Consider the following 26431-nt stretch of genomic DNA (forward strand, 5'->3'; position numbering starts at 1 on the left):
ATGTATGATAAATACCCTTACAACTGCAAAATTGTCATTGCTTGAGTGTCAACAACTGTTTTTGAGGAATGATTTGAATCTCACATGCAGGAATGAAGTGGGACATACAAATTGCATCATACTGCACTTCACTGCAGAAATGCAGTATTTTTGACATAAAACTGCATTGTACTGCACTGTACTTCAGAAAAACTGCATTGTCTTTGTCCCATAGCTGCAGATATTTTTTATAAGGGATGTTTTCTAGAGATAAACCCAAGACTAATAACCTACATCATGGTAAATATGGACTATAGTTCAACGGTTGTGCTACATGCCAGACTGTCAGAGAATCTGCTGTCAGTATTCCTCGTGCCTGGAGGCTTCTTAGGTGTTTTCATCGCACAGATCGAAATAGACATCACTGCTGGGAAAGAAATAGTCTATAACAGCCAAGTGGCCAATTTGTTTACATGTTTCAGTTTACACGTGGCTGGAGACTAGTCTACAAGATATAAATTGCAATGAATCTGTTTGAGTACTGACACAATATGATACAATGTACAACAGGTAACAGTCGAAAGACTTGAATTTGAAACATTGTTTTCTTCACCCGCCAATCATACGCTCTTGTGCCTGTCCAATCGGCCAATTGTTGCACGCCTCCTCGAGACACTCAAAACCAATGATATTTCAGAAAGGGCGTGCCAAGTATCAATTCTACCCAATGCGAACCTTTCAAATCCCGGCGAGTTGACCAGACTGGATATATAGACGTTCATCTCAAATTACAGTGTCATTGTTCCGGTTTCGTCTGAAAGAATCTCGTCCGCCAAAGTTACACGCTCACAAACTATCAAAATGAGGGAGATTGTGCATTTGCAAGCTGGACAGTGCGGAAATCAGATTGGTGCCAAGGTACGTGTATTTTCTAGGTTAACAGTAAACCAAAATCCTTAATTACGTTATTTGAGTTGGGAGTTGGCGCCCACCTCGAGGCCTGCTTTCTTACTAACAAGATGTGATGAATCCTTGTGAATAGCCTAGTTCTTTCCATGAAATGTGGGCTACAGGGATTATGAAGTCGTTATTTTGTTACAAAAAATCTAAAAATGTATAATCTCTAAAATGTTGCTGTAATTAGGGAACCTAAATGGGTGTGGCTGAACTAAATCTTTTTTGTAGTTCATTTGAGCAAAAGTCCCTTTGTATGATAACGGGAGGAAAAACGGCTGTGCAGTGTAAAGCTTGAAGGGTGTTGGCCGCGTTGGATCAGCGCGCGCGCCGTGTCGTAATATGGCCGGCTGTATCTGGTTCAGCTCAGAAAGTGCGTACATGGAACGCCGCCTGACTGAAGGGAAATTCCGGTCAACGTCTGTATTGAGCGTTGGGAGTGATTTTGTTCAAAAAAATCCTAATAACGTTGATTTATCGTTGAATGGCCTATGTTTGTCATTTAACCCACTTCGCACGAGAAAGGAATTCTTGGAGTAAAATGGCCACAGTGTCGTAGGCTACTCCATTTTGCCTAAGCGCCGGCCATGCTGCCAGACGGCAGTCTCGGGCGATGGCCAGATTTGTTCAAATGGCGTTGTGGCTACTGAGCTCTACAGGTTTATCAGGAGGATTTAAGGACCGAAGTTCTTATTTTGAATGCGCCACTTGCAAAAATGGCTTAATGTACCCTGAAGAAGCTATGCGGTCATCACCCTACATTCCCAACAGCCGACTAACCTTTTTTTTTTTTTTTTTTCCCCTTTCCTTTTGTCTCTCCCTGAGTAGTTCTGGGAGGTGATCAGTGATGAGCATGGTATTGACCCAACTGGCAGTTACCATGGCGACAGTGATCTCCAGTTGGACAGGATCAATGTCTACTACAATGAAGCCAGTGGTAAGGACATTTTTATGAGTTGATTTAAACAGGATTTTATATTTTGACTGATGGTCAAATGTTTTGTTTGAACAAATGAATGCCTCATTGATAATTTGTTTTACCATTACACATTTGTAGGTGGAAAGTATGTTCCCCGTGCTGTGCTTGTGGACCTGGAACCTGGAACAATGGACTCTGTAAGGTCTGGTCCATTTGGCCAGATCTTCAGACCAGATAACTTCGTATTCGGTAAGGCACCGCACTGCCATTTCAATTTAAATAAGGCTAGAGGACATGATCCCATCTGTGATTGTGTTGGCTGATTGCAAATATTGATTCAGTTCAGTGTGATGCACAAGGAGTGGTGAGTGGGGGAGGGAGAGTATTTGAGTAGGAAGAGAACACATCTTGACAGTCTTGTGTTTTGTGTTAGGTCAAAGCGGTGCTGGCAACAACTGGGCTAAGGGCCACTACACAGAAGGAGCAGAACTTGTGGACTCAGTTCTTGATGTGGTCAGGAAGGAGGCCGAGAGCTGCGACTGCCTGCAGGGCTTCCAGCTCACACATTCCCTGGGTGGTGGTACTGGCTCTGGCATGGGTACCCTGCTCATCAGCAAGATCCGCGAGGAGTACCCCGACCGCATCATGAACACCTTCAGTGTGGTGCCTTCCCCCAAGGTGTCCGACACTGTGGTAGAGCCCTACAACGCCACACTGTCCGTTCACCAGTTGGTTGAAAACACAGACGAAACCTACTGTATTGACAATGAAGCACTATACGATATCTGTTTCCGCACCCTTAAACTGACCACACCTACATATGGTGACCTCAACCACCTTGTCTCTGCAACCATGAGTGGAGTCACCACTTGCCTGCGCTTCCCTGGTCAGCTTAATGCAGATCTCCGCAAACTCGCCGTCAACATGGTGCCCTTCCCACGTCTGCACTTCTTCATGCCTGGATTCGCACCCCTTACAAGCAGAGGCAGCCAGCAGTACAGAGCCCTCACTGTACCAGAGCTCACCCAGCAGATGTTCGACGCCAAGAACATGATGGCTGCCTGTGACCCACGTCATGGCCGCTACCTCACAGTGGCTGCAGTCTTCCGTGGACGCATGTCAATGAAAGAGGTGGATGAGCAGATGCTCAATGTCCAGAACAAGAACAGCAGCTACTTCGTGGAATGGATCCCCAACAACGTGAAGACCGCCGTCTGTGACATCCCACCCAGGGGACTCAAGATGGCCGCCACCTTCATCGGCAACAGCACAGCCATCCAGGAGCTGTTCAAGCGCATCTCCGAGCAGTTCACTGCCATGTTCAGGCGCAAGGCTTTCTTGCATTGGTACACAGGAGAGGGCATGGATGAGATGGAATTCACAGAAGCTGAGAGCAACATGAATGACCTGGTGTCCGAGTACCAGCAGTACCAGGACGCCACAGCTGAGGAGGAGGGTGAATTTGAGGAGGAGGGAGAAGAGGAGCTTGCTTAAGTTGTCTTGTCATTTTCCATGTTTCCCTTATTCCATCTTTGTGTTTTTTTTCCTCATTTCTAACTTCACATTTTGTCACTGACTACCTTCCGGTGTACCACCTGTGTTAATGTCAATAAAAAAAAAAAAGAAAATCCAAAGCAATGTTTCTGCTGTTTTTTTTTTTGTGGGTAGGACTGGTTGGGTTGGATGTGTAACCTTTTTAAAATGCCAAGTTCTGGAATTTGCTGCCCCAGTTAAGAACGGCTTCTAGCATCAGATTAGCATCACCATTATAGTGAGCATATATTCTATTCTGAGAAGTGTTCATCTTGGACACAGGTTGGTGCATTTGTAGGTGTATCAAAATAAGTTGAGTAATTTTAGGTGAAGTGCATTCAAATGTCATTTGAGTCGCCATTCCACAAGATTTGAAACTAGCTCTGTGAAGCTGACCCATTTACTCTGAATGTGCTGTAATGGCATCTTGGTTACCCCAATGTAACCAAAATGTAAGTCTGTTACTCTTGTGGTTAAATCAGGATGACTCGATTGGTTACAGATGTGTGGCCAAAGAGCATATTGTATTTTGCAATCCAAAGACACAAGAACACAGGAATCTGTACATCCTATGTACAAAACATACATAATGGTGATTTAGATTAATAATCTGGTATGAAGAGAAGTTATATTTATAATGTACTGACACATTTAGGTGAGATGTTTAACTTGGATCTTTTGTTTTTCTGTAAATGTAATGAAAAAGCTTAATCTTAAAAATTGAATACAAAAATGTGCATATTCCACATAACATGGGAAAAGGTGTCCCTGGTCTTTGAAAAAGTATTATACATAGGAACATGAGCAGACCTGGCATAGTACAATATGGAAATAAATAAGTGTACTATACATTCTGGTTTAAGGAAAAGGAACACATCCTGACATCTGTCTACAGATGTTAAGAAATTTGGTTATTATGCTGTCCAGGATAGTGTTCAAACTTCTTTTCTTCTTCGTCACTAAATGAACCACCTGCAGAAAACAGAAATAAACTTTAATGATGCTGCTGTGGCTGTTCTTTTAATTATATATTCCATCTGCTATGGTTACTGGAAAAAACAAAACGTTAAGCCTCAAGGTATTAGGCCAAAACACTTACCGAAGTGGCATTTGTGTAGCCAAACACGATTGCCATCATATTTGCAGTTACACCTCACACCATTGTTAGTGAAGTCACTCTCTGCTACATCAAAGTTGGGGTTTATGATTACCTTGGTAGTAAAGCAAAAAAGTAAAATAAAAAATGAGTTAATCTGATACTGGTGCGTCTGAATTATTCAAGAACAGCCTCTTACTGTCCCTGTAGTACAATGTCTGCAATGTCTAGCAAACCCAAGGGCCAGTCAGAGTGAACTGTAGCTCTTATAGCACATGACTCACTAATCACTAATCATGACTAACAAAAATCCCCAGAAATACTTAGGCATGAAAGTCTTATGACCAGTAGAGGGCAGTATGACCCTATAAAACCATTCTTGCACAAGGTCGGTCATGATAATGCAGTCCATATGCACATAGAGCCCACTAAAGGAACATTCATGTGTTGGATCATTATAAAGACACTTTCATGTCAAAATTTAATTAAAGAAACCCTTAAGAGTTTTTTTTTTACCGGAACATAACGTTTCCAAAATCATTTAGATGGCACATAACCCCATAACATGACGAACAGCACTTCTGCCATGGTCTGAGTGGCCCTCTATACGCGATTACCGACCTAGCAACTTTCTGTGTTCAGGTAGGAATGGAAATCGCTGCTATGGTACAGGAATCAATTTCTAGAGACTGTTGTTGGTGCATTCCCTCTATATCATATCAGAGTTATGTTCATACTTTGTTGCAAAAGACGCATATTTAGTATTTATTATTGCACTTCTCAACTGTAGAGGGACCCTGAGGGCAAATCTTCTTTAGTGCTGCTTTAAAGATGTTTGAAGGTAAATATTACAAAGGCCAATAAAACATGGTCTGTTGTTTATCCTCTAGTACCAGTTTAATTCCACACATGCAGGCCCACTATGTCCATCACATTCAGTTAGCAGTTAACTTACCTGCAATATGTAGTTGCCAGGTTTGACATCAGTGATATCAATCCATTGGCAGTCGATATCATGGCGGTATACATCCCAACAGCCGACTGTGATGCCTTGTTCACCAAAGTTTGCACATTCATAGCGCTTAGACACGCCTAAAAACATGAGAACAGACCATACAATTCTAACAACCTGATTACCTTTTTTGAGGGAAATATATGTTCTCAATTCCACATAATTAAAGCAAGTCAATCAGGCAGATGGGAATAAAGATGGCTAGTCAAAGAGCCAAGGCTCACAGTGAATGATACAGAGCTAATTTGAGCTAATCACAAGTGTTTATTATTACTAATTCCTGTGGTTAAAATTAAAGGACTTAGCCAGTGGCTTTGCTCATTTCAATGTTTTTAACAGACAACTACAACAGAAGGGCTCAGAATATTTGGACTAAAGTGTGTCCAGACAGGCGAGTAGCTGAGAGATTACAGTTGGCATCATTACCCTCCTGACACTCCGTGTCCTCCAAGCAGAAACTAGCCTTGTGTCCGTCAGCCACCTTAGTGCCGTTTAGGTCAAGCAGGTCGTAATTCGTAAACACCTCCATGCTATGGTAGTGCCTAAAGGGTTCACAGACATTTCACACACAGACATGAGGATATATAGGCACAACCTTCAGTGTTGACAGATAAAGAGCATTGTGTCCAGCTCAGCCAAGGATAACAAAGCCACATCAGACCTTTGGCCAGACCACCTAATGATCATCTTCTCATATCTGTATCCATTGCTGGGCAGTGACGACTTTTCTGAGCTAAATTCAGAACTGATGCCATGGTGTAAACATCGGTCTCTCTTTGGCTTCACGCTAAAACCTAGTACATCCCATTGTGACTTCAATGCCAGGTTAAAACAACGGGCCAGTGGGCCATTGTGACAACTGAAATGGGCTTTGCTGGAAAGAGGCAAACTTGCATGCTTGCAAACTTGTGCTGTCAACTGTCAATGGAATCACTGATTGTATTAAAATACCTCAGAGGAAGATGTCACATGTGCTGGTACAGGACGGCAGTGTGACCCTCTAGTGTAGGCTAAGCTATACCATGTGTTTTTGTGATTATAGGTACAGTAATGTACCACATGCTGCCTTTATTCTATGGAAACTAAAGTCTGTGGTTTGTAAAGTGGACCTTTAAATACTTCATTATGGAGAAAACCTACCACAGAGATGAGTGCAAGTGAAAAGAGCTCTGTGCATTGCTTTCCATTAAGATTAAGTGTCTATATCAAAACAATATACTGTTTAACCTCTTCATTATAGAGATATTACTTACTTACTTGGACCCTTTTCAGTATTTACACAATTTAGTCAACACTTAGTTGGAATCCAATACGGCCGTGCAGACATGTAGGTATCGTGTGGGGAAAAGAGAAATCACAGATGGAAAGACAACAAACAAAGATAAGTGACCACAAGGACAAACCTGCTATTTTCCAGCCAGAAGCATGCAGTAGCAGCACATGTGGCTATCTGGGCCAAAAGTGACCGCCGGTTGTGCTGAAGAACTCTCTACTGTCTACTGTGGACTGGCAGCACGCCAAGTGGGACTCTAAATTACTATAGCAGACTTCTGAGGAGACGCTTGCATCACAGATTCCTGACAGGAGCCGAGGTCGCCTTTAGCTCGCCATGGTAGTTACATTCTCAAAGCCCAAATTGAAGTCGTTCTAATGCAACTTTATAGAGTAACACGCTCAACAGAAAATCATTTTAGCATTGCATTCCATTAAAGAGTAGCTGTCTGTGAGGTCTTCAGATTACCATGCTACTTGTGCTGTTAAATAAAATGACATTCACAGCCTTATAGTGACGCATGCACAATGGGATGGGACAAGGTCAGAGCAGCCATGCTTTTTGCCGGGCCAAAAAGAGTCCATTGTTTACCTATGGCACTCGTGCCAGACCCAGGAGTGGCGGCCAAGCTTTGGCCGGAAGTCCGCGCGGCCGATGTTGTGGATCTGCGAGGAGAAGCGCAGGAGCCGGCGGTGTCCGTAGGGCCAGTTGGCGCGGGCGGCCGACTTGGAGAGGCAGTTCTCCTCCGCGGCGCAGTAGAGCAAGTGGAGTGGACGGTCCTCGATGTAGGCGGACTGCTCCACCAGCAGAGCGTTCAGGATAAGGTCAGAGGCCGCTGGGGGGAAACAGGAAGCGAGGGTGGACACAAGGGGAACAGAGAGCAGTCAACGCAAGCAGGAAACTTGACTGCATGTCAACTATGCAGGCCACAAAACAAACAAACAAATAAACTCAAGGGATGTGCTTCTCGACAGATGTACCTGAACACTAACATCTTCAGGCTTATTAAAGATCAGTGTACTCTGGTCATTCAAAGGTGTTCTTGGACAATAATATATATCATTCTTGTTGCTGCCTGCTGTACTCATCTCTCAAACCCCTCCTAAGTACATGGGGGTGGGTGGGGGGTAACAGCTAGACTTCACAGAGCGCATACAGAGAAGCACTGTTGTGAAGCACTGCCTGTCGATGATGCAAACTACTAAATAAGCACAGAAACCACTAAACAAACAAACAAACGGAAAATGGAAAACAAACTGATGTTCCTCAAGGAATGTTAAGAAAGGGCTGTACCCGTGCCATTTCAAAGTACTTCACTTCTACTTCACACATCTAAAGTAACTTTTGATTTGTTGTTTGTCAAACTAATCTTTTTTTGGGATGATTGCTCGCAAACCTGCACTATGCACACAAGTACCTACCGTATCTGGCTATTTATTGTGCATACAACACTGGCGGGACACACTGTACAGGATGTCAACATTTATTTTGCTCTACCCAGTGGAAAACACTTTGATACGATCAGAAAAGAAAAATGGCAGAACTAGTCTGGAGCCTGAGACATGACATTGCTCAAAAGTAAAGTCTGTGACACTTTGGTGAAAGGTTGCAGCAGCCAGCCAACAGCCAGCCAATGCACCTACAACAACGTGCTGATTGGCTGGAGCTGGTTATGGAGGCTCGACTATGGAGGTCTGTGAGGAGCCATTCACCGAATTCGACAAAAAAAGTTTTGTCCACTATTTTGGACCAGTGTCACAGGTTCTACTTTTAAGCAATGTCCCTTCTCAGACCCTTCCCCTGGGCCCTGAAGCCCAACCCTCTGTGTGAAGTTGCTACTATGTTATCCACCCCTGATATCTGAATGGGGCCCTTCAGTCAAATAACACAGGTTATGTTATGTGATGTCTTAATAGGGCCCCTCAGCCATGGATGATGTTAGGGTGTACTCACACTATGCCATTCGTATCGTACCTGAGTATGCTTGACCCCCAAAGTCCTGTTCGTTTAACAAGAGTGATCGCTCCGTACCGTACCCGGGCACGGTATGGTTGGGCTTATGATCGTGCCTATGCAAAGATTCTAGAGCACAGCAGCTCAACCGTGCCTGGGTACAGTTTGGTAGTATGCAGTGTGAGTGCGGACCAAGAATGGGAGAACCTTTCTCAGGCACCGTGTGAACTGTGCCTAGAGTGAGTGCGCCCTTATTCACCCCTGATTTCTGAATGACGTCTGTGCCCACGGACCCTGTGTCTCACATCTGTCCATGGGTACGGCAGGTACTTCTGCGTACAGTGTATCGCATCTGAATAGCAGACTGTACGTTAAAGTCTACTTCTTCTAGATCTCAGGTGTGGCCAGACACTCACTGTCTGTGCAGATGACCCCTGCGGAGAATTGCGCCCCTGCCCTGCGACAGCTGACAGAGCGGTCGTGGCGACAGTCGGCCAGGGTCATCTCGTTACCCGTACACTTCACCCCGCTCAGCACCATCTCTGTCACGTTACTGCTGTCCCAGTACCACGTTTCCTTGGCAACACCACACACAAACACAGACAGGACAGAGGGAGAGAGAGAGAGAGAGAGAGAGAGAGAGAGAGAAAGAGAGAGGCAAAAGGGTCTTAGCTCCAAAATGAAATGAGCCAACATTACAAGATTGCTATGTGGATTAAAAAACAGACCTTTCTCTCTAAATATTATTCTGAGGAAGGTTTCTTGGTGACTTGGCAGAGAGCGATGATATTTTTTTTCCATTCAGAGTCTTTCCAGGATTTTTGGCTGAAGGGATTTTTAATTGGTTTTCTACACTTTAGTTGCTATTGTTGTCCTACAGTTTGCTTTTTGCTCCAAGGGTGCTTTTCAGCAAACCTACCTGCTGCTGACAACCAGAACTAAACTGATTTGCCAGTTCTGACTCTCCAGGACTGCGAGCATCATAGAGTCTGAACTAACATCACACCAAGCCTTTTTTTCTTTTTCTTTTTTGTCTTGTGTTGTCTTGCTCTGACTCTGTAAAGCGATAATTATTATTATTATCATTAAGCTCTCGCGCGTGTCTCCGGTCAGTACTCACTGTGATGGCATGCAGAGAGTAGCCGAGCCCTAGCTGCCGACAGGCCACCATGGCCTCTTGGGTGGTCCAGCCTTCACTGCACAGTGTGCCCCACCTGGACCCCACATGCAATTCCACCCGACCCTCGTAGTCCGTCCTGCCTCCCGCGATTCGGATCTGTGGAGGTGACCCTGAACAGGGTCAGCATGCAACCTGTGCTTCCTCTAAATGTTACATTTTGTCTACAGTTACCAGTCATTTTTCATACATGACAGCATTGCAGTGGGTTACAGTATATGCTGAGGGTATGAGGCCAGTCATACACACCACTGCCTTAGAGTCAGATCATGAAAATATAGAAAGCAGCATGATGGCCTTCTGCAAGGCTATGAAAAATATCACAAGCAACTTTTTGTTGAGCTACAGGGTTTTAAGTCTGTAACGCCTTTGTACCTTTGTAATTCTGCATTCTGTACGAATGTGCAGAAGTATGCTGTAAATCTCCCTGGAGGTATCTGAAAAGGGCTGCCATGGTTGAAAGCAGGGTGGTTTTAAGTGAGCACGTACTGTAAGCTCCATGTAAGGCTTGTTAGGATTGTGCAAGCGTGTGGAAACTCTGCTTTGATGGTAGGATGTTCAAACGGGTGCCTAATCCTTAAAGGAAAATTCCGGGTTTTAGCACTTTAAGGCCCTTTTCTGGTTTGTTTTGGATGAACTAGAGTGGTGGACACCGAAATTTTGACGATTGGTCCTGTCTCGACTTTTCTGACTCGTTTTGAATCGCCTTTGACTTCTCAGATTGGATGGCAATGGGCATACTGTAGTAGGCTAACATGTCCTAAAACAACCATTAACGTTCGTTTTCAAAACTGTGCAACTCACCGAGTGGTTAGTGGTGTTCGTTGATGTTCCAAACCAAGTAGCGTAGCGAAATACAGTTTCTGTCGTGTTTTATTTGGCATTTTGTAAAATCCCATTGATTTCTGTTGGAAGACTCATTGCACGTTGATAGCTGCGCCACCGTCTATGCTTCAGGTTCAAATATTGAGCGCGGTTGTGAATAGTTCCACAATAGCAAATAAGACGGCTGGAAATCATACATTGCGCCGATATATTTGCTTTTAATAATCAACGAACACCACTAACCACTCGGTGAGTTGCACAGTTTTGAAAACGAACACTAAGGGTTGTTTTAGGACATGTTTGAGTAGCCTACAGTATGCCCATTGCCAGCCACCCTGAGAAGTCAAAGGCGATTCAAAACGAGTCAGAAAAGTCGAGACAGGACCAATCGTCAAAATTTCGGTGTCCACCACTCTAGTTCATCCAAAACAAACAAAAAGGGCCTTAAAGTGCTAAAAACTGGAATTTCCCTTTAAGTTTCAGAATAATAAATGCGAGTCTTTGTGCAAGGTGAGTTCTGACAGCGCTTGAGATTAGGAAGAGTGGAATTGTGGGATTGCAGCAGTAAGGGAAGCCTGCCTATGGGCAGTATTACACTCCTCTCCTCTCCTCTCCTGTCCACTCCCTGGGCTTACTCGTAGGCCACTGCTGGCATAGGTCAGCCCCAGCTGTCTGCAGACCACCATAGCCTCCCGCACCGTCCAGCCATCCCCGCAGATCAGGCCCCAGGTCTTGGTGGCGTTGCCGGTAGCAGCCAGGACCTCCACGCGGCCCTCCACACGTGTACGCCCTCCACTGAGACGGATCTGAGCAAGATGGGGAGAGGGGAGCAGGGGGAGCAGGATGGGAAGCAGCAGGAGGGAAAGAGATAAAGAGAGAGAAAGAGAGACAGAGAAAGAGAGAGAGAGACAGAGAGAGAGAGAGGCAGCCATCTGCACTTCAAACATGGGTCAGCCACCACATGTTTTAAATCTAATGCACATATTGCACTGTGTTTCTGGTGAGTATTCCAAATTGTGCAATTGTGAAGCAAGCAATTGCTTTTGAGCGTCAATATGGAGAACATGCATGACTAACATTAGCCAGTTATAATATAAAACAGAAGAGACTGTTCCTCGGATATTCACTGTAATGTGAGTCCATGTCTATCTGTTTTGGCTAATCCAAGTATATGTCTACCACATTTGTCTGGCTAAACAGGTAAACTGGGCAGGCTGAGGCTTTCCTGACCGTTTTCTCGAATGCCATGTAGGGGACGTTGCACTTGACGGAGGCGTCCTCCACATGGTTGCAGTCTTCGGATGTGATGGTCTTATGGGGGCAGTCCCACAGCATGCGCTCGTTCCCACTGCACTGGACCTCATTCATGTAAATTGGGCCCATTCCTGGACAACGACCAACAAGGACAAATGCACATCATCCATCCAACCACACAGTGTTACGGCTAACAGAAATGTTTACATTCTGTACACATTTATCAAATGTATTCTGAAAAACACATCAGTATAAGGATCAGTAGGATTTCTGCCCATGTACTTGTGTCAGTGTGCTGTTCGTATAATTTCAATCTATGGAAATCTATTTTAAAATTGCATTTTGCATTTAGAGATCATTTTGTAAAATTGCTTCAAGAACCAATTTCTGAACTTCTTCTAATTCTTGTTAAATATCAACACAATAAAAATGCATTTCAGAGGTCTGCACTATCTCCGTGATAGCCTGGGAATACCCATACGACCTTTCGGCAAATTTTGGCCATTGAAGCCCATTTCCATTTTCAAATACAATGCTAATCCGGCATGGACGTGTACTCCTTTAAAACTGAGTGAACAACTGCATCTAAAACCTTCGTTAACAAGGTTGCTACAGTTCTGAAACAATTTGGTAAGAGTTTAATGTACCCATTTAAGTTTAATTTCACTGCTAGTTACGCCCCCCGCTGGAAGTCGTAAGTCAATGAACCTTTTCCAGACCCACTCCCAATTGTACAATTGTGAAGGTCTGGGTGTTTCCAGGCTATCTCTGCGAGTGAATGATAAATAAAGATGGCTGGAGGTTTCGGATGTGGCTGGCCGCTCACCCTGGCCCATGCGTGCGCCTGTGAGGGCCTCCTTGGCGCTGCCAAAGCCCAGCTCCCGGCACACCACACTGGCGGAGAGCAGGTTCCAGCGGTCGTCGCATACCGTGCCCCACTGCGTGCCCTTCAGGACCTCCACACGGCCCTCACCAGCACGGGCACCGCCCCGCAGACGCACCTTAGCCGCCTGACACACACACACACACACACAAGGCTTTCTGGGTAACACTATTCACACCTGTATCTAGGAGCGTGGTGTTTTGTGGACTAGACTGAAGTAATCAGATAAACGAAAATCATTACTAACTTATCAATTCATATCATATCAACATTCTTGCTGGTATGAAGACCTAACCCTGTGTAACATTATTTTGACAGGCTAGTTTTGGTCCACAAACATCCTGTTTACATGTAAACTATCTTGGCTGAAAGGTAATCCAAATGTAACCCTACTTTGGAGAGACTGGATACTCCTGGAGTGCATGTAAGTGTGAACAGCTGCTAAAGGTACACTCAAGCTAAGGTAAACTGAGAAAGATTCTGATTCTATTCTGATTGGTATGCATGAACTGTTACAAGATCAGGCATGTCGGTTTAAAGTGAAATGCGTTCCCAGTATTTGGCATGATCCTGCAGCAGGTGTGGGCTTGATGGTGTCTCTGTAGTGGCCTAGAACAGCCTTAAACTCACCTGATCTATGTGCACTGCACTGTTTTATATGACCCCGCATTGGTCTATGTGTGTGTGTATGTGTGTGTGGTGTGTGTGTGTGTGTGTGTGTGTGTGTGTGTGTGTGTGTCTGTGTATGTATCCAGGATTTTGCGAGGATTTTTTGAGATTGTTGCGATCTAAAATGCCTGATTTCGCGACAACTTTTCTAAAAAATTGCGATGGAAGTTGCGGTGTTTTTAGCTGTTTGTTGCGAAGAAATTGCGGGAAGTGAAAATTGCACAAATAGTTGCGATTTTTTTTTTTTTTTTTTTAATTGAGGGCAATTAAGGTTAGTAAGACGAAAACCACACTGATCATCTTGATGCTTATTAAAAAGGATAAGTAAAGGTAAATAGTAAGGGTTACAGAAAATCAAGGTAGGCCTACTTTATTTGTGTAAATACTTTGACTGGGGTAATTCACAAAGCAGTATAACCTTTCGTAGAACTGTCCAAAAATGACAGCCCTCTAAAAAGATGGCATCATGTCATGTTTCAATACATTCATATATGTTGTAATTCATATTAAGTTCATATGTTTGTAATAATTCATATTCTGTGACTTGCATAATTACTAATAGCCAACTAAGTATCTAGTAATTGTATATTGATTTAAACTATTAGACTACACTTTTCTTTAATGTTATTACATTGGTGGTGTGTACGTCTAATTGACTGCCTGCCACTTTAAGGACGTGAGGGTAGCGTAATTACATTTCTAAGTGGATTGGAAGGCTTGCATCTCACTGCGTTCGGCTACGAGTAGAAATAACTTTTTGCATAGTGCATTACGATATGTGGATGGAATTCGGGATGTTTCTATGTCATTAGTTAAAATAGATGTTAAAAAATAACATTCTTGGATCAGAAGAGGTAAATGTCTTGCAATGTTATTAATTTCTATGATTTTGGTAGCACTACACAACTGAGCCCACAAGCTAGCAAACATGACACGAGCTAAAAGACATCTCCAGGTGTAAACGTTTGCTAATGGGTTGCATACTGTAGCCTACTCAAATGTCAGTAAAAGTAGGCCTTAATTAACTTACTTTCATAGCCTAGGTAGGCTATATTTATTGTCTTTAAAACTACAGAGGAGTGAACATAGGGCAGTCTCTGGTGTCTGCAGAAGTGAGTGTGGAATCTGACTTAATATTCTGCACGAGGGACTGTTGTGGTAGGTGAAATTTCACGGGGAAACCACGATGATTGGTCAAATTGGCGAAAAAGTTGCGGTGTTTGGACAAAATTGCGAGGTCGCCCAGAATTCACGAGGATTTGCTGAATTTGCGTTAATTGAATTCCTGGAGGGACTGGTGTGTATGTGTTGGTGTGTGTGCCAAGTGTAATTATGTGAATATGTGTGCCTATACATATGTCTGTATGTTTAGGGGTGTGACACAAAATCCTATTTGTTAAAAGCCAAATTTCTACTTAATAAATGATGCAATAATATTGTGTTGATGAAGTAATATTTAACAGTTGTTACATACACATGCACTAATGATTAGTTAGGGTGATGATACATATTTTATAAACCACTTCCTAATACTATAATTTATTAACTCAGGAGTTACAAGTGGTTAGTTAATGATATTTTGTGAGCTTATCTAAAGTGACGACTTTCTATGCCTTGCAACACATATTCAAATGAGTTGTAAAGATTACAGGTAACACTCCATAATAAGGTGCCATAATAAATAGCAAACTAGTAATTACCTAACCCTTTGTTAATATTTGTTAATTGTTACTAACATATCTATTTGGCACAAGTTAATAGTTTTTTCATCATTAATTAAATATTAGTTGTTTGCATAAAATCTGTATGTTAATGTTTTAGCAAATCTATAATATTGTATTAATATGTGTTAATAGTTAACTAAATGTCTTTTTGGCACTAATTAACAGTTATTTCTTACATCATTTAACATTTTTAAATGTTAAATGTTTATTAACAAACTATATGTTAATAGAAAAGTTAATGACTTATTATTATTTAACTAATTGTTATTAAACTGTGCTTCTGCCACAATCACCAATATGAACCACTCCCCATAGGACCCTTACAATAGATAGATAGATACTTTATTGATCCCCAGGGGGAAATTCAAGAAAAAAAACACGGAGCTACCTTGACATGCTGCCACTCTTGTCGGCGCCGGAACCGCTTGCAATAAAGTTGGTTAAGCTTAATTAATATATTAGTAGTATATAGCTATAAGCGTGGGGCCCCTTATAATAAAATTGGTTAAGCTTAATTAATACATTAGTAGTATATAGCTATAAGCGTGGGGCCCCTTATAATAAAGTTGGTTAAGCTTAATTCATATATTAGTAATATATAACTATCAGTATATATGTTACCCTACTAGCAAGGGAGACATGCAACATGAAATGTTCAGGTGCACAGAACGACAGTTTATTAATATTCTGAGACTCACTAAACACTCACAGACCATACGGAGGTAATGCATAAACATAATGCTAAACTAAATTTCCTGCTAGACTGAATTGCACTTTCCATGCACACTAAACTAAACTACACTGAATGCATGGAAAGTTGCTAGCGGAGTTTACAGCTAGTCACGTTAGACCTATGCATTAGACTCAGTGTGTATGAACTAGTGGTCATAATGAAAACATTAATAAACGTTCTCTAAGTTGCTAGAATTGCACCCAAATACAATACATGCAAAGTAATATAATACAGGTGGTATATCGAAGTTTTCAACTTAAACAACATTTTACAGTTACAAAATTAATACAAAGTGGGGAGTGCTTTATACCATAGACTGTATATATACTGTCTATGCTTTATACAGTCAACCTACCCAATGCAAAGCATACCGCTTCTGATCGGCTATGGCAACAATACAAGGACAAAACGCAGCAGAGTTGCAGTATACCGTTTCTCCAAAGGGGGCTCCAAAACACCAATCTCAATAAAGCTGCTTAATTACGGCGAAAATCACATACAAACACTAAACTACATTTCTAACTCTGTTACACCCCTCTCCCCTGAATTTCACCAAATTCAAGCAGCAACCAAATAGTACTTCCAAAGGCAAAGAGTACACTACTTTCAAACACTAGATAGAGGGTCACCAATTACAGGACAGCCAACCACAAAGGTATCCAATAAGGATGAAGTGGAAGAAGAGGTGCGCAAACTCTCACACAACCAACCACTGGCAGTAGGGTGCCTTATACACCCCACAAGACCATAAAGCCATACACCATAAATTCCATAAATTCTCCACAAAGCTAATCAGAAAAGCTAGATAAATAATAATATGTCATTAACTTTTATAGCATATAGTCTGTAAATAAACATTTAACATTTAAATGATGTAAGAAATAACTGTTAATTAGTGCCAAAGAGACATTTAGTTAACTATTAACAAATATTAATACAATATTAGTTAATAGATTTGTTAAAACATTAACATACAGATTTTATGCAAACAACGAATATTTAATTAATGATGAAAAAACTATTAACTTGTGCCAAATTGATATTTTAGTAACAATTAATAAATATTAACAAAGGGTTAGGTAATTACTAGTTTGCTATTTATTATGGCACCTTATTATGGAGTGTTACTGCATGCAGTAACCCATAATGTTGGGGGTTCAAGCCCCGGTGTCCACCAATGTGGCCTTGCCCTTTAATTTCATTGACATGTGTAAGTCGCTTTGGGTGAAAGTGTCTGCTAAATGAATAAATGCAATGTAAACTTTTTAACTCATTTGTAAATGTGTTGCAAGGCATAAAACGTCTTCACTTTAGATGAGCTCATAAAATATTATTAACTAACCACTTGTAACTCCTGAGTTAATCATAAATTATAGTATTAGGTGGTTTATAAAATATGTATCCTTACCCTAACTAGTCATTAGTGCATGTGTATGTAACAACTGTTAAATAATGGAAATATTACTTCATCAAAAACATATTATTGCATCATTTATTAAGTATTAACAATAATGTATAAACATATTTTAGATATAGACTTATTTAATATGAACAAACCATTAATAACTGTGTGAACACTTGCTTTACTGATGATAAATTATGTATGAACAATAAATTACTAATGATGAACAAACTATTAACTAATAAGTAGCAAAGGCTTAATAAATGATGAATTGTGTGTAGTTATTATAAAGTGTTACCCACAAGGTGTATTCGAAATGTTCACTCGTTCACTACATAGGGCACTATATTATAACACTATATGGGGAATGAGTGAGTGAGTGAATGAGTGAACATCTCGAACACAGCTTTGGTGTTACCACCAATTCAACTTAACTGATGTCTACACAACCCCAGATCTAACAGTAGGTGTTACCACCATTTAAACTTAACTGATGTCTACACAACCCCAGATCTAACAGTAGGTGTTACCAGCAATTCAACTTAACTCTATTGATGTCTACACAACCCCAGATCTAACAGTAGGTGTTACCAGTAGTCCCAGCCTGAGCTTCCTCTTCTGGCTCCTGCTCTGGGTAAACTGTGGTCCAGGGACACAGCTGACCACGGATGGCCCTCCTCCAGCACAGGGGTAGCTGCTGTTGGGCTTGACAAACTCCATGTTACAGGCCGACAGGTGAACCTCATGACCTGTGCAGGACACCGAGTGAATCCGGTATGGACCAGAACCACTGGAGAAACATGGAAAGAGAGACGAGATAAATCACTGAAAACTTGGCAGCCATGGCAGTATAAATGTGAATATATAACACTACTCTGCTAGGTGACACTCTTGCTTGGAAACCTTGTTAACTTTGCCTGCTGATGCCCAGCATATCCGCTGTCTGATTCTGTGAGCCCTACAGAATATTATGAGTAGCGTGTAACTAATGACATCCAGGGCAGTGCTGAGGAATCTGAGTTATGCTCCATCTGTCTGCACTATCACATCTGACATGCACTGAAGAGTCTGGGCGACAGCAGAGAGGGCCAGAGATCTCAGCACATATTCAGCATTCCGACATAGTGCTGAGAAGCTGCACCGAAGACAGGCAGAGATTACAGAAATAGTGCGATAGCACACTCTCCCTTGCCAAGTGCCCATCCTTAACTTGATCACCCCTGCACCCTCTTCCCCTCCTGTGTGGCTACAGAAAGACGTACCATTACATTGTTAACACAAAATGCCTCCATGTCAGCTTGAACCCTCTCGAAACCAGATGAACTATCACTCCTTCTAGACTAATCGTCCCCTTAGTATTCTGTGCCTATGTCTATTATATGTCTATCTGACATTTTTTGTCAAAATTGATTATTCTGTGACAACTTCATAAGATGAAGTGAGGTGTTTCTTGAAGTTGTATATTTGTGGGCATTATCTACAGAGGTTTCTTCCACTTATCAATATAACTTTATGGTATTCTGAAACTTTGAATCTCAATATCTCAGAACTATTTAGAATGCAGATAGAACCTTACAGTTGTAATTCCAAGGGGATTTGATGGCATTTTAAGGTGAACAGATTCAGCTGAGATATAGCACTCAATATCATGCCATTTCGGCCTGTGCCTCTACAATCTCCATTACTGCACGCATTTACTGTACGCATTGACCCTGTATGGCTGTCCAAACCCGAGCCGTCAGACTTTTCACAGAGACTCGACAGATCACTGGCTTTCCTTTCACACTCGCGTGCCCTTTTGACACAGACGTCATAAACTGTGTCTCAGGATGCACATCAGCCCAATGAGCTGATCAGACACAAAACACCATCTAGCAGCCTTCTCAATATCGCTCAGCTCAAGAACACTCCACTCCGTTTCAACATTTGTGTAGCCTGCACCACAGTTTAAAAAGGACTATGCAGCATGGTTAAGCCAGTGGATCTATTTACAGTCAATCAAATGCTATCTTTTAATAAAAGTCAAAGATGGATAGGCGTGATGGGAGAGAATATTTGTTGTGTTGGCAGGCAAAATGATATTACATCCTTGTAAACCACAGGAGTGAAACTAAGATGACTGTCAGGCCGAGCTCTTAATTTTTCTGTAATGACATCCAGGCTTGCAGGCCGCCACGTTTCTGAAACTCAAGCTGCGTGCCTCCGACGACATCGTACTCGCGCCCCTGGGGGAAATCTTTAGCCAATGAGTCACCGCAGCGCTGTGATCAACACAGACGGAGAGTCTGATCCAGATCCATCCAGACGAAGACCATCATCTGCTTCTCTCTCTCTCTCTCTCTCTCTCTCTCTCCCTTTTTCAATTTTCTCCCCCATGCTCTCTATTGCTCTATCCATAGTTCATTCTCTATGAATCATTAGCCCTCTCCCAATTAGACTTTACTGCCATTGTAAGCAGAGCAAACTACGGGATTAATGGTGCAACTCCAATTACTGTATAAGAAATGTCAGAAATTAAAAACAACATAGAACATAAGGACAACACAGATTAGCAATCAATAGTGCAAACCTAAAAAAAGTATATAAATATGTATTAAATACTGTGGGATAAAACGTAGATGGATTCATTATTGCACTCTGATGTTTCTCGGGGCTTATTAGAATTCAGTGTGCTGATGGCCTCTCTCTCTCTCTCTCTCTCTCTCTCACTCACTCTATCCTCTCACACTATCCATCATTCCCTTTTCATTTCGTCTCTCTCTTCACTCATTCTCTGTTTCACTCCATTATACTACCTCTCCCCTTCCCTCAGTGTATCTCTCTCTCTTTCTCTCTCTCTCTCTCTCTCTCTCTCTCTCCACGTAAGCTGCATCTGACAGAGTTTGTCACCCTGTAGACTTGCTTGCGTTTCGCCATCTGGTGTGAATCTCAAAGGTCTGAAAACTACAATCTCATGTCAGATGTGGATCGCCACCCAGACACACACTGTTTGAATTTCTATGGGGATGTGGGGAAAGAGGGGGTATAAAGTAAAAAGGGGGTATAAAGTACATTAAATAAAACAAATGACACGTGAGGCACTACACCATACATAACTCTAGGGCAGCTACTGTTGCTATACTCCACCATACATAACTCTAGCGCAGCTACTGTTGCTATACTACACCATACATAACTCTAGCGCAGCTACTGTTGCTATACTCCACCATACATAACTCTAGCGCAGCTACTGTTGCTATACTCCACCATACATAACTAGGGCAGCTACCGTTGCTTCCAAACCACGTGATGCCACGCTCTATGGACAGAGACAATAACATCAGTCACTTAGAGAGGCAGTGTGTTTACATTGCAAACCTGGGTCCTCAAGTGCACTCCTTGATGGAATAACGTATTTCACCGAAATTGCATCAGTCTTATATATTCTGGCCCTCAATTCTCACTTGCATATGGAAACAATCTAGAACCAGACACCGTATAATTATCAGTTCCATTTGACTACTGTAACACAATGCTTCTCAATGCAGAGGACAAAAATGGCCATTGCTAATCAGCTTTTATCTAAAAAGGTGCTAGCATCATTTAGCATCAAACTCAATGTTAGATAATGAAAGGCCAGATTATGCATTGGATTCCTGTTTCCCTGCTAGCACACAATGCCAGGTTTCATAACAGAGTGAGTGCTTGCATAAAGCTCTCTCTTGGCATGACCAGCCAGTAAACTGGCCTGGCCTTCCAGCATCCTGATATATAACATGATTCACGACTGAGTTTGTATGACAGCCATTTTCCATTATTTTGTTAATGTCTGCATATCAATCACAGTGAAAATGGGAATGTTTCTTTTTCAAGACACTACATTTTACTGTTTCTTTTTTAAAATACTAAAATTTAAACCTAGGACCACAAGTATTTTTGATGAAAGTGTAATGATATATTTGCTTATTCAAAAGTAGCCTCTTCAGCCTGCTGAAATGCAAAGTTGTAGTATACAGACATGCAAATGAAAAATCAGGGGAATCAAGGAGTCTTCAAGCCAGTCAAAACAAATTATACGAAGCACTCATCTTTTCAACAGTGCTCATGTAAACAAACATGTTTTCTTCGGTCCATAATCTGTGTTGGCTTCAGTTGTTTTCTTCTTTTGTGGCACAGGAGGATGAAAGGCTTTTGCATTCTAAAAACCACATTTCACTCACGTTTTTCAGATCACACATTTTGTGTTAATTATCCTCCACATCCTCTCCCTTAGTAATAATTATTGTAGTTCAGTATGAGTCAGCTGTCGAATAAAACCATCTGGAGGCCCCAGCCCCAATCTGACACGTTTAAACTGTGGCCTTCCATGTATTTTGTAGACCTTCAGTGTTTAGATTTAGACTAAAGTAGAGGTACACACCATAACAGTGGTTAGGAATTAATTTCTGATAATAAAACCGAACACTTCTTACACTCAGACATTGGCGGTATGATATATGAGACTCTAAAAGTCTTGATAATGTCCTGGAAATGTCATAAAAAGATTTTTCAACTATTTGAAATCAAAACCAAATTGAAAGAGCCAGATGTTAGTCTGTGTATTTTCATACTGCAAATAATTCAGAACAAGACGTGTAGTTGTCTGGAGTCTTTGCTAACTGACATACATGTAGATCATTACTTTTCAATTCAGTTCTATTAAATACACCCATTGATGAAAACTCTTTTCTGATTGGCTGGCAGGTGTGCCTATTTTTTTGCCTCCGCCTCGTCCAATATTTTCGTATAATGGCCATGACCTAATACTTAATGACTATTTTCTGGCCAATCCTATATGCCCCCCCCCCCCCCCCCCCCCCCTTTAAACACTAAGTGACTTCAGCAGCTCACCCATCTTGCTAAGGCCTTAACTTGTCTCACCCACCTGTGGGAGGCCCTAGCCCCAGCTTTCTCTGAGGGGAATCCCATCATGCCACAGACCACACGGGAGTTCTTGACCTTCCAGCCCACGCTGCAGATTTGCGCCCAGCCTTCTTTGTACTTGACCTCCACGACTCCCTCGTTGATGGGCAACTTGGCAGCCGCTCCAGATGACAATGGCCGAAGTCGGACTTCTTTCAGGCGGTTCTCATCCACCTGCATCTGAAACATCACATTGCACTAGCTGTATTCTGTATAAACAGAAAGGATTTGTTATAGCAAATAACCATTATGCTGCGTTATGTCATAAACGTTTATTACTTGTTTATGACATGTTCATGACAGGGTCATGTCACTCTTATGTCGATACTGTCAAGTAAAGTGTAACCCAAACAAACAAACAAACAAACCAAACAAAAAAAGGTCAGCAGTAAAGCAATATTGAGGTCAAGATGCCTAGAAATTAGTTTGAACACATGTGAACATACCTGTTGCTCAAAATGGTTTGAAGTGTGGTAAAAGGATTAATGATAAAACTATCCTTATAACCAACCATATCAACCACTTTGTGCCTGGAACTGTTGAATAAATCACTAACAGCATCTGTTACACCTTATTGGCTTATGCTCTGAATCACAGCAAGTACAAACATGTGTTTTGTGCCTTTATATTTCTATCTATCAGTGTAATATGTCTGTCTAAGATGTTTAGAGGTTGTCATATTACATCCAGGACTGTAAATAAATACTTGTCATAATTTATATGAAACTCTCCTGTGAGTTAGTCAGTTGACGCTGGAAGGGAAAATGGCACAGATTGTACCGTGGAAGGAACTTGCTAGAACAGCTTGTCCGATACCTAGACCAACTGAGTCACAACCTCAAATGAACTCTTTCTTAAAGCCTGTCCTTGAACGGGAAGTCTTAAGATGCTGAGATCAATAAAAAACTAAAAGCACTCCACACAAGAGGTTCCCTGGGGAGTGCTCAACAACAAAAGTATGTAAATAACCCTGCGTGCCTCCTCTCACTCATGTGCTGGAGAGAGAGAGAGGGTGGGATAGAGAGAGAGAGAGAAAGAGAAAGGGAGAGAGCTCCGTGTTCTCTCGCCTCCCGCAGGACCAGCAAAACTACTGGACCGCACCGAGCTGCGCTGCATGCCTGTGTGGGGAAACAGACGGTTTCCCAGTCATCTGTTCGGGCTCCCATCCAGACGCGCTGTCTGGACTGCAAGTCCCACCCCCCCACCCCCCCGACACACACACACACACACACACACACACACACACACACAGCAGACACCCCCCCCTCCGTTCCTTCTTGCCTTGCTATGCCCCTCCTCTGCTGCTTCAAAGGAGAGATTTCAGTGCAGGGCAGGAGTGGACTGGCGCATGTTGTGGACCTGAGCAGAGTGTTCCTCACTAGCCCCAGTCTGCGCCCCTTCTCCTGACCAAACCTCCTGCTAACCTGGGAAGCGGTGAGTGCCGACAGATCCATTCAGAGATAGACACGGCATGGACACTCTTCCCTGAGACGGCTGGTTGACTATACCAGCAGTGCGGTCACCACTATGCAGCCCTCAGTCTTAAAGTAGTCAAAATGACAGTGTCATTGGTTCAATCATTAAACTTTAATGGGTGATTAAATATCTTTCCAATACAAATGTTAGTGGTGTAAGTGACTCGGTTTTATGATCCATCAAAGGATTAGAGCTCAGTAGAGCTGCAATGAGGACTGCTGACAGTCTGTCATAATCATCTATCATTCCATAGTGGCCACAATCAAAACCACTCAGCTATCATCCTGGCTATATGAACACGTCTTCTTTTTATGGCAGAACTGTCTATATAGCTCAATGTGTGTCTATATACCTCGATGATGTTCGAGTCCACAAATCCAGGGAGCCTCTCGTCCTTGCAGACGATACCAGCGTCCTCATCGTGCGTACAGTCGCTGTTCCCCCACCCACGGGAGTGGCACTTCTCTATGCTTGACTCTGTGCCGCTGCATATCACATTGTCCAGCCAGATCTTTCCTGGACAAACCACACAATCACACAGCTAGCTCAGAGCAAAACAAAGTTGATATGAAGGACTATGTTTAAGATGTTTATTGTTTAAACAGCCATAGCCTTAAACATTTTTTCAAATATACAGTACTTCTTAAGTGGTCTAATGCATTTCAACAGTTATTATTGATGTTTAATGTTGATGTATTAAATAACAGCTGATGCATAGTCAGTCAGCACATGTTAGGATGTCTAAAAGGCTTCACTGCTCAGTGCTGTGAATTAAGACAGCACAGCTGACACTCTAACAAGCTCCACTCACCTGTGCCAGCGCCGTACTTGGCACTGTGTGACCAGGCTGTGGCAGAGACAAAGCCAAGCTGTCGGCACAGCACCATGGCATTGGCCAGGGTGAAGTCATCATCGCATATGGTGCCCCACTCGCCCTGGTAGAGGACCTCGACGCGGCCCTCGTTGTGCTTGCGTGGGTATCCGGCCAGACGGAACTTGATCTTGCCGTCCTGCGCGGGGGGTGTTGTTTGGCACAGAAAAGATGGCAACCAACATCCCAGAAGCAGAGCCACAATGGGCCCCCAGAGCCTGGACATCTCCATGCAGAGGCTACCGTGTGCTGCAAATATGCCGGTTTGAAAGCAAGTCAAGACAAGCCATGGTGTAAAAACAGACACTATATCTTTATAGACTGGTAGCTGTATGTAATAATAGAGAACAACTTCTCAGCAGAGGGAAATTACAGCATGTAAATAGACTATGATTGAAAAGGATATTTAACTCTAGACAACAGAGACAGCAGTCTGTCTACAGAAAATAGCTATATTGATCTGTTATAATCTAAATGTCATTATTAAAATAAAGCAATAAAGGTAAACGAAATAATAAAATAACATTCACAACTTTGGAAACTAAACTGAGTGTTGTACTAAATTTACTTGAAAGACAGTGAAGACATAAATCTAAAGTTTTGCTTGAGGGATGACAGAAAAGCACATGCTAATCTGAAAACCAATTGCAATGCACACATACAGAATCATATTGCTGGGTGCAAATCAACACATTGTGTAAACATGGATTATAGGAGAAACATAATACCTAGGGAGCATTATTTATTTTTGATTGACAGGATTTGTTTGACAAAAATATATACAAAAAGTGTGAAGATTGAATAGCACACATTACAATAAACGTTCAACGACAACCCTCTGACATTAATGCAAAACCGATTTCACTTCAACATTTTCTGTCAAGTCTAGGACGACGTCAGAGAACTCAACACGTCCAAGGATGTGCATCCTGACACGTACCTGGTTTTAAGCAGGTTGTAAAGCTTAGAGCTTGCTTCAGTCCTGGATATGTATTTATTATCACTTCATAACAATGTTAGAATCTTGCGGTTTACCTCTGTGTCCCTGAAATCTTCGGAGAGATGAGGTAGCTGAGGTAAGACGTTTTGGAGAGTGAGACTGGAGTTTCATCCAACTGTTGCGCTCTGCCAGTGGAGAGCTAGAGGGAGGTAGGGGTTGCTCTGGGATTGTGGTGTAGCCTAGCGCAACGAGCGTTGGCCCTCCACATCTTTTAACCTGATCCACCGGAGCAGGCAGTCCTTTCATGGAGAATCAAATTCCTGCAGTCGTTACGCGGCACGTTTTTGTCGTCTCTGAATATTCAAAGTAAAGGGTGCGTGTGTGTGAGAGAGAGAACGACTCTCCTTTATTTCAAAATTATGGTATTGTAATTTGGAAGTACAGTATACCATTGGGGTCTTGGACCCTGACACGTGATATTTGGCCATCAGAAACTGATGTTGGCAGATGTTCTTATCATGTTCCTATGGGAGATTGCTATCTCGAGATCCATTGGATTTTAGAATTGCTCCCCCTATTGGATACTTACCTCTATTGCATCCAAATTCCTAAAAACTCAAGTACATAATGAAATGACAATGCAGTGCAGTCGTATACGTCTCTGGTGCACCCCCCCCCCCCCCACCACCACCACCATTGGCTCTCACAAACACTATCTATCTGTGTTATCTGTTTGCCTGCTGTATTGCCAGTACTGGTATTGTCAAATGCTGGTGAATTCTGTGAATTCAGCATTCAATGAATTAATATAATCCCC

The 26431-nt window shown here is 42.3% G+C and overlaps 2 protein-coding genes across 6 annotated transcripts; one reads left to right on the top strand and one right to left on the bottom strand.

The window, feature by feature from the left end:
* The first annotated feature begins 742 nt into the window (after positions 1-742).
* tubb4b (tubulin, beta 4B class IVb) lies at positions 743-3486 on the top strand. Its single transcript, XM_042061183.1, has 4 exons — positions 743-897; positions 1762-1870; positions 1991-2101; positions 2286-3486. The coding sequence occupies exons 1-4, from the start codon at positions 841-843 to the stop codon at positions 3344-3346; spliced, it is 1338 nt and encodes a 445-aa protein (XP_041917117.1). The 5' UTR covers positions 743-840; the 3' UTR covers positions 3347-3486.
* loxl3a (lysyl oxidase-like 3a) lies at positions 3359-25944 on the bottom strand. Of its 5 annotated transcripts, none has more exons than XM_042061169.1 (15): positions 25710-25944; positions 24615-24923; positions 24156-24319; positions 22290-22507; positions 17978-18176; positions 12802-12985; positions 11952-12106; positions 11357-11527; positions 9840-9995; positions 9136-9295; positions 7358-7601; positions 5920-6035; positions 5437-5573; positions 4485-4596; positions 3359-4357 (listed from the first exon to the last, which is right to left on the bottom strand). In XM_042061169.1, the coding sequence occupies exons 1-15, from the start codon at positions 25918-25920 to the stop codon at positions 4284-4286; spliced, it is 2610 nt and encodes an 869-aa protein (XP_041917103.1). In that variant the 5' UTR covers positions 25921-25944; the 3' UTR covers positions 3359-4283. The 5 variants fall into 5 exon arrangements, with proteins under 5 accessions (XP_041917103.1, XP_041917106.1, XP_041917105.1 ...); XM_042061172.1 differs by having other exon boundaries at positions 25615-25778; XM_042061171.1 differs by lacking the exon at positions 11357-11527.
* Positions 25945-26431: the final 487 nt, after the last annotated feature.

This window comes from Alosa sapidissima, chromosome 14, assembly GCF_018492685.1.
Source record: "Alosa sapidissima isolate fAloSap1 chromosome 14, fAloSap1.pri, whole genome shotgun sequence".
NCBI classification, from domain to species: Eukaryota; Metazoa; Chordata; class Actinopteri; order Clupeiformes; family Clupeidae; genus Alosa; species Alosa sapidissima.